This window comes from Monodelphis domestica, chromosome 2 (genome assembly GCF_027887165.1).
Source record: "Monodelphis domestica isolate mMonDom1 chromosome 2, mMonDom1.pri, whole genome shotgun sequence".
NCBI lineage: Eukaryota > Metazoa > Chordata > Mammalia > Didelphimorphia > Didelphidae > Monodelphis > Monodelphis domestica.
In genome coordinates, this window is record NC_077228.1 from 69,894,397 (window position 1) to 69,910,880 (window position 16,484).

The 16,484-nt window shown below is 42.7% G+C and overlaps 1 protein-coding gene across 9 annotated transcripts in view; it reads left to right on the forward strand.

Annotated features, from left to right (window-relative positions):
* Positions 1-16,484, forward strand: part of RABGAP1L (RAB GTPase activating protein 1 like) — a 705,349-nt gene that overhangs the window by 663,651 nt on the left and 25,214 nt on the right. For 7 of the 9 annotated variants that reach the window (XM_007480823.3, XM_056815569.1, XM_007480824.3 and 4 more), the window contains 2 exons: positions 1,771-1,863; positions 12,648-12,758. In XM_007480823.3, coding sequence (XP_007480885.1) covers positions 1,771-1,863; positions 12,648-12,758 — 204 coding nt within the window. Of the gene's footprint in view, positions 1-1,770; positions 1,864-2,071; positions 2,362-12,647; positions 12,759-16,484 lie in introns of those variants that run through there. The other 2 variants (XM_056815570.1, XM_056815572.1) reach the window with 1 other exon arrangement.

The following is a 16,484-nucleotide window of genomic DNA, read 5'->3' on the forward strand; positions in this document are numbered from 1 at the left end:
TTAACTAAATATCTTTTTTTTAAAGAGTAACAAATAATTCCACATTAAACACCCAGGAAAATCAGGCATTATGTGTTTTTTTAGCATTGTGCCCTAGGAACTATGCAGGACACTGAGAAGTTTATGAAATGGTCTCTATCCATAAGAAAGACATCATGAATTTGGCAGAGCTCAGCCTCAGCAAGTAATCCTTATCACTTTTCTCCTCCTTTCTGTCTTTTTCTTGGGAACTCAAAATGGGGGCATGAATAATTAGCCTCTACTAGAAGATTTAATTACAGGAGTATTTTATAGGGAATAGAATAACATGCAATGGAATTTTTTCTTCTTTGGATTTCATATGAGAACAGATTTTTCTAATATAAGAGTTAGGAGGAAAAGAATATCAGGGGAGATAGGGGAGTGCTTCTTTGAAGAGTTTTTCAGAAAAGAGAAAAACACAGCCTAGATCAGGTAAAGTTCACTGAATCAAAGAGCCCTGATTCAATACTGTTTCAGTTTTTGGCATTTCCTATTCTTTCACAAAATTTTAGATCTGCTTTCTGGTATATGAGACACAGAGTGGTGTATTAGGAAGAGATCTGACCTCAGAACCAAGAAGATCTAGGGTTAAGTCCTGCCTCTGGCATTTATTGGTTGTATCCCTGAGCAAGTGCTCTAAGCAACTTTCTAAGACTGTAAGTTGCAGAGAAGGTGCCAACCTCCATTGGTAGAAGAGGCTTCCTTATTCAGAAGAGACCTTTCTAGTAAAATCACAGATAGAGGCTGTTATGGTGCTGGCACAGTGGATAGAACATTGGGGTTGGAATCCAGAAGACCTGAGTTCAAATCCAGCCTTATATTATAAGCCATTTGACCCTGGATGAGTCATTTAACCTCTGTTTGCCTGTTTTCTCATTTGTAAAATGGGGGTGATAGTAGCACCTACCTCCCAGTGTTCTTGTGAGATTCAAATGAGATAATATTTGTAAAAATGTAAATGTAAAATGTAAAAATGTTAGCACCAACCGTAACACATAGTAAGTACTTAATAAATATGTATTGACTGATAGGCTTTCTTCCCTTTATTTAACAATGTGATATGGTTGAAAGATGCTGCAGTTTGAAAAACTGGGCCTGAAGTCAGGAATACCTGAGCACAAATCTAGCCTCCAATACTTACTAGGTTTGTTACAAGTCACTTAAAACCTCAGTTTGCCTCAGTTTCCTCAACTCTAAAATGGAGAGGATAGTAGCACCTACTTCTCAGTGTTGTTTGAAAAGTACTTAGCACAGTATAATAGGGGTTATATAAATGATTATTCCATTCCCTTCCCTTTCCTTCTCCATAAATATAGTCCTCATCCTTTCTCTTATATACTCTATTGGAGAGGAAAGGTGAAGAGGTTTGGTGGGAAAGCCAAGTATAATCTTAAATTATTCACTTAAAATAATTCTTGGTGTTGCATATTTTGGCCTGAAAAAATTTAATGTTAGGACATAGAAAATAAATTTCATTGTTCTTTCTATTTCTCACCTAGATCCTTAAGTGATGTTCACAGTGGTAGATTAAGTATAAATTATTTGAAATCATTATATACACTGAAAAATATATTACTATAAAAATATAGAAAGTTTTTCTGTATCAGCAGTGTTTCAGATTCTTTACCAAACATGCTTTTTGTGGGGAGTGCCTAGAGATTATCTTAAATTTCTTTATTTACCAGGGAGTGCATCATCAGATCTTTCCTAGATTTCCTTCTCATAATATACTTTCTCTCCACTCTTCAGGTACCTACGAAGAAGCTAAAGAAATATGAGAAAGAATATCAAACCATGCGAGAGAGCCAGCTGCAACAAGAAGACCCTATGGATAGATACAAGGTACAGACAACATGGGAAAGTTCTTTCCAGGGAACTCCCTGCATAACGATGGTGGTGGTGGTGGTGGTCATGGGTCTATTCCTTCTATGCTTTATGGACTGCTTTGGACACTCTACAGGAAAGCTCCATTGATAGGGATGTTTTCATTTTACCCCCATTTCCATAGGAACCATTGGAGTAGCCAAACATAATATTTCTTTTCTTTCAGTTTGTATGTTTGTAGGTAACTCCTGCTGTTGCATTTTTACTGGGATCCCACAGGAGACGCTGACAGAGAAAGGGGGAGACAGAGAGAGAAAAAGTGGCTCTCAACTACTTACAGAATAAGAAAGGAGGAAATGACAGATACTGTTTTCAGCCCTGCACGGTTACATCCCCAAAGACTTTTTAGAAGCTGATGTCAGTCTGTTTTAACTCCCTTCTGCCTGTAGCAAATGTTCATGATCAGCATTCACCCTTCTGGGAGAAAAATAAAACCTCAAAGGTGGATGAAGCAGATCAATGGTGTTTCTCACGACATTTATTTCCACAAATGTAAATTACACGTTGCCTAGTGACAGCTGTCCACACTCTGCAGTTTCAGGACCCAAGGTTTCAGCTTTGGTGGTGGCCATCATCTCTCATCACCTTACTGTCAGATGCTGGGTCATTCGCAAATATACAGCTCTTCACTTCTGGGTTGACCTCATTCTTTTTTCCTTCTTCCTTTTTAAAATTTCATTTAATTTGACCTCACTTCGAGTAGAGCTTTTTTCATTCCCATAATCTGGTTCCAAAGCAGCCTTCCAAGAGAAGTTCAGTAGCTGCATGATTTCTGTTTCCCCACAGTGGGGAGCCTTTTCTCTGTCTTGCCAGGTTGGTCCCTGGATGATTAAGTTAGGAGAATGTCATGGGATTACCTCTCTGAGTTTCATCGTGGGCATCTCCCCTGTATTGTTGGATTTCTGGAGACGGAACTAAGCCCACCAGCCTCTCATCCAAATTTCTTCCTCTCTCCTGTCTACCCTATTCCACATTTATATTCTTGTTGTCTTTGCCTCTGGAATAATTTTGCTATCAAAATAGATAATGTTCAAAAGTAACTTTTCCCCTGAATTTTCAGGCATTATAATTGGTTCGCTATTTTAAAGAGACTTAAGAGAAGGCCTTTCTAAAATAAATAGACAGTATGGGTGGTGTTATCAGTTTTCTGATTTCTTTTGGCAATTATACATTCATAATGAATAAGGTCTCAAGGTCATATATTTAGAGCTGGTCCTTAGAGTCCAACAAGTGAATCCCCTCCCATTATATAGATATGTAAACTAAGACATAAAGAACTTTAATGGTTTGCCCAAGATCAAAAAGGGATTACAAGACAAAACTGGGATTTGAACTCAAGTCTTCTGATTCTAAATATACGACTCTTTTTTCTTCACATTATCTCTAAGGGACCTAAGATAAAGGGAAAGAAACCTAGGTCAAAAGTACATTGATAACTGGAAAAATAAAAAATATATATTTAAAATATGATAATATTATATAAATAATATGTTATAATAAACAATATAATACATATATATTTTTAAAGTATGTTGAGGGGCAGCTAAGTAACAGCACATAGAGAGCCAGGCTTGGATATAGGAGATCCTGGGTTCAAATTTGGCCTTAGACACTTCCTGTGACCATGGGCAAGTCACTTAATCCCCTTGCCTAGCCCTTACTGCATTTCTGCCTTAAAACCAATATTTTGGGGCAGCTGGGTAACTCAGTGGATTGAAAACCAGACCTAGAAATGGGAGGTCTTGGGTTCCAATGTGGCTTCAGAAACTTCTAGCTATGTATCCCTGGGAAAGTCACTTAATCCACATTGCTTAGCCCTTACCACTCTTCTGCCAATACATAGTATTGATTCTAAGGTGGAAAGTAATGGTTTAAAATATATATATATTGAACAGTCTAGCCTAAAAATATAGAGAGGAACCTTGATATATTAGCAGAGGTGCTAAACTTGGGATCAGGAAAACTTTGGTTTCCTAGCCCATCTCTGATACTGTCAAGGTCTCACCCTCAGTTTCTTCATCTGTAAAAAGGAAACCATAATATCTGTAGCATGTAGCTCACTGGATTGTTGAAGTAAAGTGTATACTTCGCAAACATTAAAGCACTTTATAAATGTCAATTATTATCATCTTGATTTGAAATCATTCTGAGAGCTCTGGGAATTTTAATGTGAATTTTATTTTTTTTAATAATTATCAACAATGTAGGCTACCAGTAAGCATTTGTATTGGGGGGGGGGGGATTTTAGTTTGCTTTTCTTTTTTCAAAGGCAAATACTATTTTAAAGATTGAACACATTCCTTAGTTTCTGGCCACATACAGATTGCAGATTTTAGTCATTTCTGTCTGTGTTTCTCTGTTGGATTAATCAAAATATTTCACTTAACCAAGCTAAGAAAAAATTCTGAAATATAGAGGTGTCAGATTTTCCAAAGTGCTTTTATGCCCAGCCATTTTACATTCTGAAGGTAGCAGCAGTAGTGAGTCTATTTCCTAACAAATCAAAAGCAGTGATCTTCCAAACACCCATATTTTTTAGAAATAGTTAACTGTCAGTGTCACAAAGGGATTGGGAAGGTTCATTGGCTAGTGCCAACAAGCTAAGATTAAAATCCTGCCACCCAACTATATAATCCTTAGATGTGGACCTTGGAGCATAGTTGGCTAAAGAATAACTGAGAAGCTAATTTAGGCCCCTAAAGGAAGAGGTTTAGAGGAAAATATAAAGCAATTGTGTAGTGGCCTCGCCTTCCCCATAAATCACAATCCCTTTCGTTTTCAGCCCATTTGTCAGGTGGAAAGGTAGATAGGGAAAGGGGACAGTGGTGGACAGAGGATCATACTTTCCTGCCAAACTTCAGTTACCCCAGAATTGAATTGTAATAGACTTAGTTACAATCTGAGAGGGATTCACCCACATTTTGATGTGAGATGAGGAGGGAAAAAGGAAGCTAGAGGGAGGATACAAATCCTGACAGAGTGCCCAGGTATAGGCTTAGATCTCCAGGGATATAGAAGTGAGTAATGACAGGCATGATTCTGGCTTGGCTTGCTTTTGAGTTCTTTTTAGTGGGTGTTTGTGGAACCTGAATCCATTTATGTGGATTAGGATCTGTTAAATTAGAGGTCACTTTTTAGCCACCATTCCAGGTCACCCAAATGTGGACTGTGAGGAGGTAGATAAAATGGTAGTTTAAGTCTGAGAGCTCTAAATTAATTTTTTTCTGAGGACCATCTCTTTCCTCAGAGGAAAGCCTTCCCTTCATGAGCCCCTACCCAAGTCAGAGCAATCTCCAGGGAGAGAAAGACTCCCTCTGGACAACAGGTGGGAGATGCAGTGAGCCCACATTGTGCCTTAGCCCACTATGGGTTTCCTTTATATTGACTTCTGGATCTTTCTATGTTTAATTTGAAACATTGGCTGCCTTTTGCTTTATACTAGTCTACCTCTGATACTCTGAGCCCCACAGTGGTAGCTTAAAATAAGAGTTAACACAGAGGTGGAAAGAAAAATACGGAGATGAGAAAATAGAGAATATTAACTCTCTAATTCCTATGAAATGTCATTCATAGCTTTGCCAGTTTAGTGCAGAGCTCACTTGTCCAATTTAGTATGTAGATTAGGAAGGAATTTACTGATTGCAAATGTGTGAACTAAATGTCCATCTGTTAGAAACATTAATATCCTGCTTCATTTTAACTTTGATCTAAGTGCACCTAATTTAAAGATGACATTGAAATTTGTCACCTGAGTTGTGACTATTGGATCAGTGAGTGAAAATTTCAGTTCATTTTCTAAAGAACTGATTTGTTTTGTTTGATGTTTTCTAGAGCTCTGTCCTACATAAGGAACTTTAGAGAAAACCCAAATTAATTAGCTTTCAGAATAATGTTATGGTTCCTTATTTAATTAAGGAACTACTTGCACAAATGAGAATTGAGCCTTGAAGAATCCGGCTAATTAATTAAATATGAACCCCCCCCCAAAGCATTAAAAAAGCTAATAATTTCTTATCTGATTTATATAGGAAATCTATTAAAAGTTGTAAGAATTTATAATATTCTTGAGTTGCCTATGTGTGGGTAGTTTTAGTTTTTAGAAGAAACCCTATATTCATGTATAATATAAACAACCCAAAGACCAAATGTTTTACTAATGTTTCAGTTTGTTTTCTGAGGTTGGTTACACTTTACTGATTAAAAAAAAATCACATAATAGAATCAGTTGAGGAAAATGACAGCCAGTTCCATTTAAGATTCCTGAAAAATCTTCCCACATTTGCTGGGTTTTGGTAGTGCTCACTAAAGTAATTTTAACTCTTCAAACCATGTTATTGGGTTTTGTTAGTGCAAGAATATAAGGTATTTGAGGGACAGATTAATTGCTTTTAGAATATAAGGTATTTGAGGGACAGATTAATTGCTTTTAGAATATAAGGTATTTGAGGGACAGATTAATTGTTTTTGTTTTGTTACCTTAGTTGTTTGTCATTCACTTAAAGAATTCACATATTACCTTCTGTTTTGCCCATTGAAGAAGGCAAAGATGTAATATTAAATGCCATACATTAGCTTTAACTACTTTGCCTGTCACTCTTAGTTAGTTTAGAACCCAAACCCTCCCAAAGTAGTGAGGCTAAGATAAATGTGTCCCTCCCTGGGCAGAAGAGTTGTCTTTTGCAAAGGGAGATAAATTCACACCATTCTCACTCAGTCTCTCATACCACAGAGACAACTATTAGCATTTGAAAAATATTTCTGCTATGAAATGTTGTATTTGAAATGGATAACAATAGACAAGAAGAATATTTCTGGAATATAGAATTACAGGCAAGGATCATAGATTTAGAACTGTGAGAAGGATCTTAGCTCAGAGACATTGCCAGAAGTCACCCAGTTGATTCAGTGTGGCTGGGACTAGAACCCTTGACTTCGTCCTACTATTCCACATCCTCTCTCTTGGATCATAGGACTTAGATCTGGGACCTAGAGATCAAGTTAGGATCATCACAAGACAGATTCCCACAAAAGTGAACTAACTGGCTTGTCCTAGATCCCAAAGCTAGTAAGCCATAACCCGGGATTTGAATTCAGACTATTAATGTCTGATTCCAAATCCTACTCTTCTCACTATACCACCCCATAAGATACTCATCTATCTTTCCAAGGTCAAACTTTACAAGAAACTCTAAAAAGTTGATACAAGTTCCCTTTGATATTAGAGATGAATTTGAGGGTCTTTTGGATTCAGAGAAATGCCAGCCCCAAACCACATGAAGTCCCTCAGAATTAGTAGCTTGGTCATGCCAATGCTTGAAACATTATCAGCTGATTTAGTATAAAAGTTACAAGGCCATCTAGGTGTTGTGTCCTGTGTCTTTCATGGTTCAGAATTCATCTTTTTTCTTTAGTAAATAAGTTCACTTTTGTAGTAGGATACATGAAAAATTTGCATCTTATAACAGGTTTCTGTAATACCTGTGAAATTTGTTTATTTTATTTTAATCTGATTTTCACATTGGAGTATCAGTTGGTATTTCCAAAGAAGGTCTTGATATGTAAGAAAGAAATGCAGTCTGGATTGCCAACTGTCATTTAATTTTATTGTTGAGATTTTTAAAAGATCAGAAACTGTTGTTCAAAATCAATGTCAGAGATTCTCCTTAGGGAATAATATGGCAGAGAAAGGGAGGAAATTACCACATATGGTCTAGACTAAGACTTCAGAAAGCAAAACTTGTTATTTTAAGTCTTCATTTTTCAGATTGTGTAGAATTTTAAAATATGTCATCTGGGTACATTTGTCCTTGTGTGCCTTGAGACTGTCAGCTCAAAATGTCAATATTGTTGGTTACTTATTCTTTTAAGAGTGAGCTATAAAAAAAAGAAATGTTTGCTAGCTGAGTATATACTTGATAATAAAATTTAACTTCTCACTTAGAGAAGCATTTTTTCCTGACCCTTTAAGTCATTTAAATCTGTGTGCCAAGAATTCATCATAGCAGCAGACAACACACCCCAAACAGAGTTGAGCTTCTAAAAACCTCATTCCTCTAGATGATTTTTTCTCCCTTTAAACCTCACCACATTTTCTTTTGCTTGCCAGTGAACATTTCTCAAGTTTCTCATCCTGGAACTAACTGTATTAAAATTCCTTGTCCTGCCTTATCCAGACCTCAGCCCACAGACAGACACAAATGGGCATCTGAACAATTGTTTTGCCTTTTTTTCCTTTCTCCCACTGCCAGGCAGCTCTTTGTGCACTGAGATCTCCCTCTGTTGCCTGAAGATTAGCTTTTTTTGCAAGGTTTCTGACACTGTCCATGCAAATAAGTCCCACCCAGCTTTCATGACAGCAGTGGAAACAACTTACACCATGACTACTAATCATACAAACATATTCATCCGTCAGGCAGACTGAGAATAGCATCATGGAGAGGGTGGAGTTAGAGTTTATCGGTCTTCCTGAGTTGAGACTTGCCCACTGGCTTTCTCAAGTCAGCCTTCTTTCACCAAATGTTTGCTGTCTTAGAGAGGACTCCAAGGGGGAAAAAAGCCAATTAACAAAGTAGAATTAACAAGTGTCTCTTTTGTTGTTGCTGTTTCCTAATTTTATTAGTAGGCATTTAAATTTCATTGGATATCTTTTTTCCATTATTTTTGTACCTATGATTGAAAACAGTAGTTGGTCTCTGACTTTGCAGGAGGTAAGTTTTTGATTTGTGTATGTCTGTGATATCTGTGTTTGTCTCTTTGGAAAATGCAGTCTCCTCCTCCCAGAGTTATTCACCAAACTTTCCCAGCTAGCCAGTCTTCCCCTGTGGAAGAGCAGGGGAAGGGAATCAGTGAGGACGAGTCTTTATTCAGAGGATGTCAGAAGAGGGACATTGGAAGGTGCTCCAAGTCAAGTCAAGGGAGAATTGTAAATGGTAGAATCTATTCAGTGCCCACTGCAGTGTCTTCAGAAAGGGAGCAGGAAGCAAGTGTCTGTTTACTGGCTCTGAGCATTTGGCAAGTCTGTCTAGGGCGCGTGTGCAGGATTATAGAATGCTCGTGTCTGTGCTCCCATAGAGACAAAGAGCCCCTTTGCCTTCCAACCAGATCTTGAGTTTAAAAACCACTCTCCCTGCATAGCAAGGGGAGATTCCTTGTCCAGGTTCCGGAATGACCAAGACAAAGCTGGCTGCAGTATATCTGAATGAAACTTCCTTCCCTTCCTTTTCAGTCCAGTTTTCATTTATGTAACCCTGAGGTTTCTCCCAAGGAATCCATCAGTTGTAGTTGCTGGGCAGGCGGAACAGGCTGGGACAGCCAGCCAAAGCCTGCAGCCTTATTCCCTATGGCTCATGGCTGGCTGTGGGAGGCAAGGGCCAGGAGGCTTCCTCATCTTGGGAAAGGCCCCTGTCCTCAGTGGCAGTGGTGTGCTGAACAGAGAGTCTCCCTTTCTTGGGATGATGGAGGAGGAGGAGGACACTGCATTTTGAGCCACATTGCTTGCTTTCCCACTTGTCTGTGAGGGCGAAGCAGGAGCCTGAGACCTCACACACTGCTTGCTTTGCAGACACTGAACTGAAGCTTCTCGCAAAGGGGGACAGTCTCCCCCGCCCTCATTACTTTGTACACATCTGCAGGGGCCATCTGACATTCCTGGTTTCTCTGCGATCTCGCCCCAGCCTATGCTCCTGTAAAGAAGGACGATTACAATTCCAGGGACTGCTCTCCTACGGAGTTGCTACTTCTTGTCCAAATGACAGCTGGCCTCCTCTCTTTTTGGTGGTTGTTGATGCCCAACCAAAGACAGAGACAGCTGATCTCTGACCCACATCCAGGTGGTTGCTTACCATGGGACGCCGAAGGGATGTTTTAAACAAATACTGACCCAGGAACTTAAACTGGAGACACGTTTGCCTCTTTGGAGTGAAACCTGACATCCTAGTGGCCATAAACTTGTCCTTGTTTCTTAGAGTTAAATCTGTAGGATAGAAATGTTGTTGAGGGGTTTTCGTATGCCTGGGAGACAGTGATGCAAGAACGCTTTAGGCAATAGTGAGATCATCTAGCTAAGATAAAGGACGAGTCCTTTCTCAGACTATGTAAAAGCAACTCACCAAAAAAGTGAAAGAAATGTACAAGTTCCTTTACTGTGCAACCTGCTTTGCACAGTAAGTTCTGTTGAAACTACAGGCTAGTTGGTTGCAAAATACCTATTTCCTGGCCCTGGGAAAACTTGTCTCTTAAAAAACAAACAAACAAACTTCAGAAAAGTTCACACATATAAATCCATAATAAAAAAGTATTGCTGCCAGAGAAGGGTATTGAAAGCAGGATTGTCTGGCCTTTGTGTACAATTTGGATGTCTCTTGTAGGATTTAGAAAGGTGTGACGGGGCCACTGGTTTTGTCTATCTGTGACATGCATACTGTTTCATCATGCTTCTGTAGAAGGGTGGGATGAAGTTGAAAAACTCCGAAGGGGCAGACAGAATTACTTTTGGGTACACGATGATCTGCTGATAGGTGAATTTTTTCATTTGAGGAGCGCCTTGGCAAGTTTTATTGGCAAAACAATACTTTAGGCTTGATTACAAGCTGTTACACTGTATTTTGTTCCAGAGAATACAGTATGCCCCAGATAGGAAACAACCTTTGAATGGGAGAGAATGTTCTCTTATAAAAAAGTTTCTCTGGGACTTCCCCACCCTCCATAAAAATTATCTACATAAAATTCTTAGGCTATTGCTCTTAAAATAATTTTCCAAAACTTGTCTGCATCTTTTGTACTTTTCACAATAGAAAGCAGAAAGACTGTAAGTCTTGGGAAGACCCTGTCAACCTGGAAGAACACAGAACCACCAGAGTAGTTAAAAAAAACAAGTCTTTAATCAGGATGGGGGGGGCAGAGTTCTTATGGCCTCCACACAGAGTTTTCCTTATGGGCATTTCTATCAAACAAAAGAATTTGGGGTCTTATATACTCTTTAGGGAATATAACCAGAGAAACAGCTGACTTAGGGGTTTGGGAAAGAAGTTGTAGTTTGAGGCTGAGGCCCAAATATATTAAGAGAACCCAAAAAGGATACTTGAGACTTAAGTATCTCCATCCCTCCTTTTCTGGATGCTTAATGGGTGCTTGATGGCTTATTGATCAGTCAGAGACCAGGGTTAGCTTGGGAGTTCCTTAAATTTGGGGGTTTCATAAAACAACTTGTCAACTCCAAGTAGAGACTTCTTCAGAAGTTAGCTCAGTAGGGATGGCCTACCCATTAACACCATCCGTCCACATTATGCATGAGATTCTTTGGCCATAAGAGCACCATGTAGTCACCTACTTTCCTGAGCTTTCTTGCTTATTCATTTTATTTTGTTTTGAAATTATGTGTACAAACAACAATATAGCTCACTTTATTGTGATATTTTCCAAGGCCATAGATTTGACTCCTTTGCTTGAATTTCTGCCTGTCTTGCAAAAAAAAAAATAGTCTTGACAATGCATATTTGAAAAACAGGAAGGTGTCTTACATTGCACTCTTTCCTGTCAGATCTCCTTTGAACCTCTTGTGAGACTGACAACTAAAACAATTTTGATACTTTGAAAAGAAAGACGCTGAATTATTGTTCTTTTATTTAAAAAAAAAAAAGGTTTTTTAACTCCTATTTTCTGTCTTAGAACCACTCTAAGACAGAAGGGCAAGGGCTGGGCAAATGGGTTTTAGTGATTTGCCCAGGATCACACAGCGAGAAAGTATCTGAGGCCAAATTTGAACCTAGGTTCTGCCAGGGCTAATACTCTATCCACTAGTCTACGTTAGCTGCTCCTGAATAATTATTCTTGAAAAAAGACTTCTTTCTTTTAGAATCATAAGTAGTAGGAAGAATTCCAAGATAAGTACTCCCGCTGTGGATAGAGTATTTCTGGGAGTCCTACAGAAGATTGGAAACTTAGGAGTTTGTTTTCCTCAATGGGGTGGACTTTGTTAGCTGTATCTTTTGCTTAGTGTTCTCATGGACTTGACTGAGAACTCCAGTAATGCCCCAGAGGAATCTAGCCCAGGAATTTACATGTATACAGCGCTTTTCATCTGATGATTTTCTTTCAGTCCAGATATCTTCAATACAGTTGTGTCCATTTAACAGTGAAATTGGGGTCCGAGAAACGTAACTTGGCTTTGTCCATGGGGTCGCAGTTCTGAGTCATTTCCAAAATTGTAGCAGAACCTGCGTGTTTTGACTCCCAGGCTGATGTCTCAAAATAAAACATGATTGATTTTGGCCTGATCTTTGAAAAAGATTAGAAATATTTCCTAACATTTCCCCCATTTTCCTACTACGTTGGCCTTCAGTTTCTTATTGGAGACGAAGAACAGGTTCTTCTCTGTGTGTCTGGCCCACGTGTAGGTGCTAAATCTGTACTAAAACATAGTGAGGTTAGGCATCCGAGCTGAGAGTGTGTCTGGAAGACTGTTCCCTTCAAGGCACCTTTGTTAGAGCAGTGAGTTTCCTCTGAGCGTGTCCTGGGGATCGTGAGTTTTGTTGGGTAGAGTCCTGCCTCCGCACCGCTGGCTTAACTCACTGTTGTTTTCCCCAGACAGCAATCCTGCCTTGCTGTGCCACTTCTGCCTTCTCCCTACACTTGTCAGAGCCACCCTTGTTTTACCTCACCCGACCCAACCCGATCAGCTGCTTTTCTTTGTGCTCGGCTGTCCAGGGATTAACTTCTCCTTGTGGCTGTTGCTTTCTCCACAGAGGGAGAACCGGAGGTTACAGGAAGCCAGCATGCGGCTAGAACAAGAGAACGACGACCTTGCTCACGAACTGGTCACCAGCAAAATCGCTCTGCGAAATGACTTGGACCAGGTAAAGCTCGTCCTACGTGAGGCAGAATTAAGCATGCGGCCCCTCCCTCAGAGAAAAGCTTCCCCCCTGGTGGGAAGAGTGGGCAGCCCTGCTTTTGAGAAAGGGCTGGCTGGCTGCCTCTCCCGGGGCTGGTGCTTCTCACCGGCTTCGGATCCTCTCTCCGCTCCAAGGATGCTCGGATGCCCGCTTCACTAAGCGTCCTACCTGTTGTGAGTCTGGAAGGTTTGTACTAGGGATGGGAATCCAGGGGCCGCTAGGGAGCTCAGCACCTAAAGCGCCGGACGTTTCCTCCCTGTGTGACCCTGGGCAAGTCACCTAACCTCCGTTTCCTAGCCCTGGTCACCCTTCCGTCTTAGAACGGATGCTGGCAGAAGAGAAATGTTTAAACAAGGAGGAAAAGGGTTCCGTGGGGTCACGACCTCTTCCAGCATGAGCGGGGCCTCCCCCGGCGGTCAGTGTGGGAGCTCCATGTCCAGAATGAGCCACAGAGCATAGCAGAGACACAGTGTGGGGAGGGCGTCAGTCAGGAGGGGGCGCTTCCCTTGGAGGGGCCTTCCTCCGAGCTCTGCTCCAGCCACCCTTTGGCCAGCTCCGAAGGTGCTCCAGGAGGGCGCCTCGGCCGACAGGCGCCCGGCAGGAACGGCTCGTTTCTGTCCTGGACTGTCCTGGCTCTTTGTTGGAGGCCTGCGTGCTGCCTGCGTGCTGCGTGAGCCCCAGACAGTTCGCTTTGCCCGGCCCTTCCCGCCCATAGCTCGTCAGCACCCAGTGCATCGTCAGTCTCCCGTCGTCCTGGACGTCCAGTACAGGGTTGGGCCTGGGGGCCGGCACTGTCCAGGCTTGGGAGCTCCGCCGTCTCCAGGAGGCCGCTGGGTGACTCCGAGGAAGCAGGAAGAGCCCGACTCAAGCCTGATGCTCCCCATCCCTGTGACCCGGGCGAGCCGCCTTCTGTTCGCCTGGATCCAGCGGAGGAGGAAACGGCCCACCCCTCCGGGACCTTTGCCGGGAAGACCCCACGAGCCTCCCAGGCGCCCCCCGCGCTTGGGCCCCGGTTAGCGCTGGGACGTCAGTGGCGGGAAGCTCCCTCTCCCTGCAGCCACTCAGCCGGCGTCCAAACGGCTTTGTCTTTGTCTGGACTGGGCACGGCTTCAACAGGCTGTGTCCCGTGGGGAGAAGACGGGGCACAAGGGGAGGCTCCAGAGGCGCGGCCATGGCTTGGGTGGGCTCTGGGGGCGCTGCGGAAGCCCAAGAGGACCGCCCACCTTGCAGAGCCTTTGGGGCCGACCCAGGCTCTGGGGAGGGGAGATGCCCAGAGAGATGCCGGCAGCAGCAGGGTTCCAAGGGTGCCTGGGAAGCGGGTGAAAACAGGTATTCCAAACACACTCTTATTTTCCTGTCCTTACGTTGTGTCCAAGAGAGCGAAGGGCGAGGCTGCGGGAGCTTCGGGACTTGTCCGGGGTCATGCAGGGAGGAAGGGCCTGAGCCCAGGTCCCGACGCCGGGCACGGCTCTACGTGGCCCCACACGTATTTCTAGAGATGGCTTGATCTTCAGAGAGGACGGACTCGTCTTGAGGCTCCCCCGTTAGTCTGAAGCCTTGCAGCTTGCGGGAGAGCTCCCCTCCGCCCCGGGAAAGCTCTCAGGTTCAGGAGAGAGGGATGTCACCGAGGAAGCCGGGAGTGCAGCAGAGTGCCGGCCAGAGCCCGGCCTCTCGGCTGGGTCCTGGGAACTTAGTGCGCAACAGCTCTTCATCCGAGTATCCCTAAAGTGACGCCGTCTATAAGTATTTCTGGCAGCTGGGTGGTGTCGTGCATAGAGTGTCAGGCGCAGAGTCGGGGAAAGTCGGCTCTTTGAGTTGAAGTTTGGCCTTGGACGCTTACTGGCTGTGTGACCCTGGCCGAGTCACTTCACCCATTTTTTCAGTTTCTTCATCTTTACAGATGAGCTGACAAAGGAAATGGCCAACCACTCCAGTTTCTTTGCCAAGCAAACCCCAAATGAGGTCACAAAGAATCAGACATCCGTGAAAAAGGAATGAACAATAAGTATTTTAGCAGCCCCTACTGTGTGCACAGAACTGTGTTAGGTAGGAAGTGAGTGGATTTTTTTTTTAAACCATAAGGGGACAGCTAGGTAGTTCAATGGATAGAGTGCTGAGCCTGAAATCAGGAAGACCCGAGTTCAAATCCAGACATACTTACTAGCTGTGTGACTGGGCAAGTCACATAACTTCTGTTTGCCTTGGAGACGACTGGTTGTCTCAGTGAATAGAACACTGGACCTGGAGTGTGAAAAACCTGAGTTCAAATCTGATCCCAGTCATTTATTAGTTATTTGACCCTGGGCTAGTCAGATATTCTGGGAGGAAGAGGTTCAGGGTCATGATGGAGAAGCCCCGAGAAGTGCCATCACTATTCTCTTCTTCAAGTTTCAGCTTCAAAGGGAAACATTTCAAAAAGTTGTTGCTTTGTTTTAGGGTGGGAGGGCCTTGGAGGTTTTTTGGTCGTCCCTGTTAATGAGGCTGGTGGCCTGGGGAGCACCTCACAGTTTCTCCAACTACTCCCTGTTGTATCTTAAATCTTTTGAGGTTCCAGGACTCTTGGAATTTTTGACATTGGTCCTAGCATGCCAGCTAAAGTGAACCCCCAAAGTAACTGCACAGCTCTACTCCAAAGAGGAAAATATTTAATGGCACATTACCAAAATGTAGATTATGAGGGAATTTTTAGCTCTGTAATAAGCATATTAGTTATTTTGTTTTGTTTTTTTAAACCCTCACCTTCTGTCTTGGAGCCAATACTGTGTATTGGTTCCCAGGCAGGAATGTGGTAAGGGCTGGGTAATGGGGGTCAAGTGACTCGCCCAGGGTCACACAGCTGGGAAGTGTCTGAGGTAAGATTTGAACCCAGGACCTCCCCTCTCTAGGCCTGACTCTCAATCCACCCCCAATAAGCATATTAGTTGAGAATAAATTGAACTACCAAGTACACAGATCACCTGGGAAATCATTAGTTCAATTGTGTGCAAATTTATCAATAAATACTTCTATTTAACAAAAGATAAAAGAATCCTAAATATAGAAAGCACACGATGATTCCCATAAAAACAGTGAAAAGTGATCCATAGCCATCCCGGACCTAAGCCCGGAGAGAGCCTGGACAGAAAGCCTGGAGCTCTCAGGGCTAGAAGAGGGAGAGAGGACTCTAAGGGGCAGGGAGGGGGCTCCTGCTCCTCCTTCATGGGCTCATAAAGGGAAAGAGTCCCAGGGGAGCCCCGCTCTCCCATCCTTAGATAAGAGAGGGGGAAGCAGAGCCGCCGAACTCTGAGAGAAGGCAGGGCCAAAGACCGCATGCTTAGTCATGATGTCCCCGCCCAGCTTCCCCTCCTTCCCCTGTCCAGATTGGAAGCTTGGCGGTGATGCTGTCCTTTGGCACGATGGAAGCTGTGAAAAGGGGAGCGAATCCGTTTGGAAGGAATCTTTCAGTCACTCAAGAAGCATTTATGAAATGCTTACGGTATATAGGCATCGTGCCGAGCACGTGGGATGCAAAAATGAGGCAAACGTGGCTCCTGCCCTCAAGGTTCTCACATTCTTTTTACATTTCTAAAAAGATTTCCCCCCAATTACAAGGGAAAACAACTTCTAACATCTTTAAACGCTGAGTTACAGGTTCTCTCTTCTCTCCCTTCCCCGAAATGGTCCGCCATCCGGCGTCGCTTTTACCCGTGC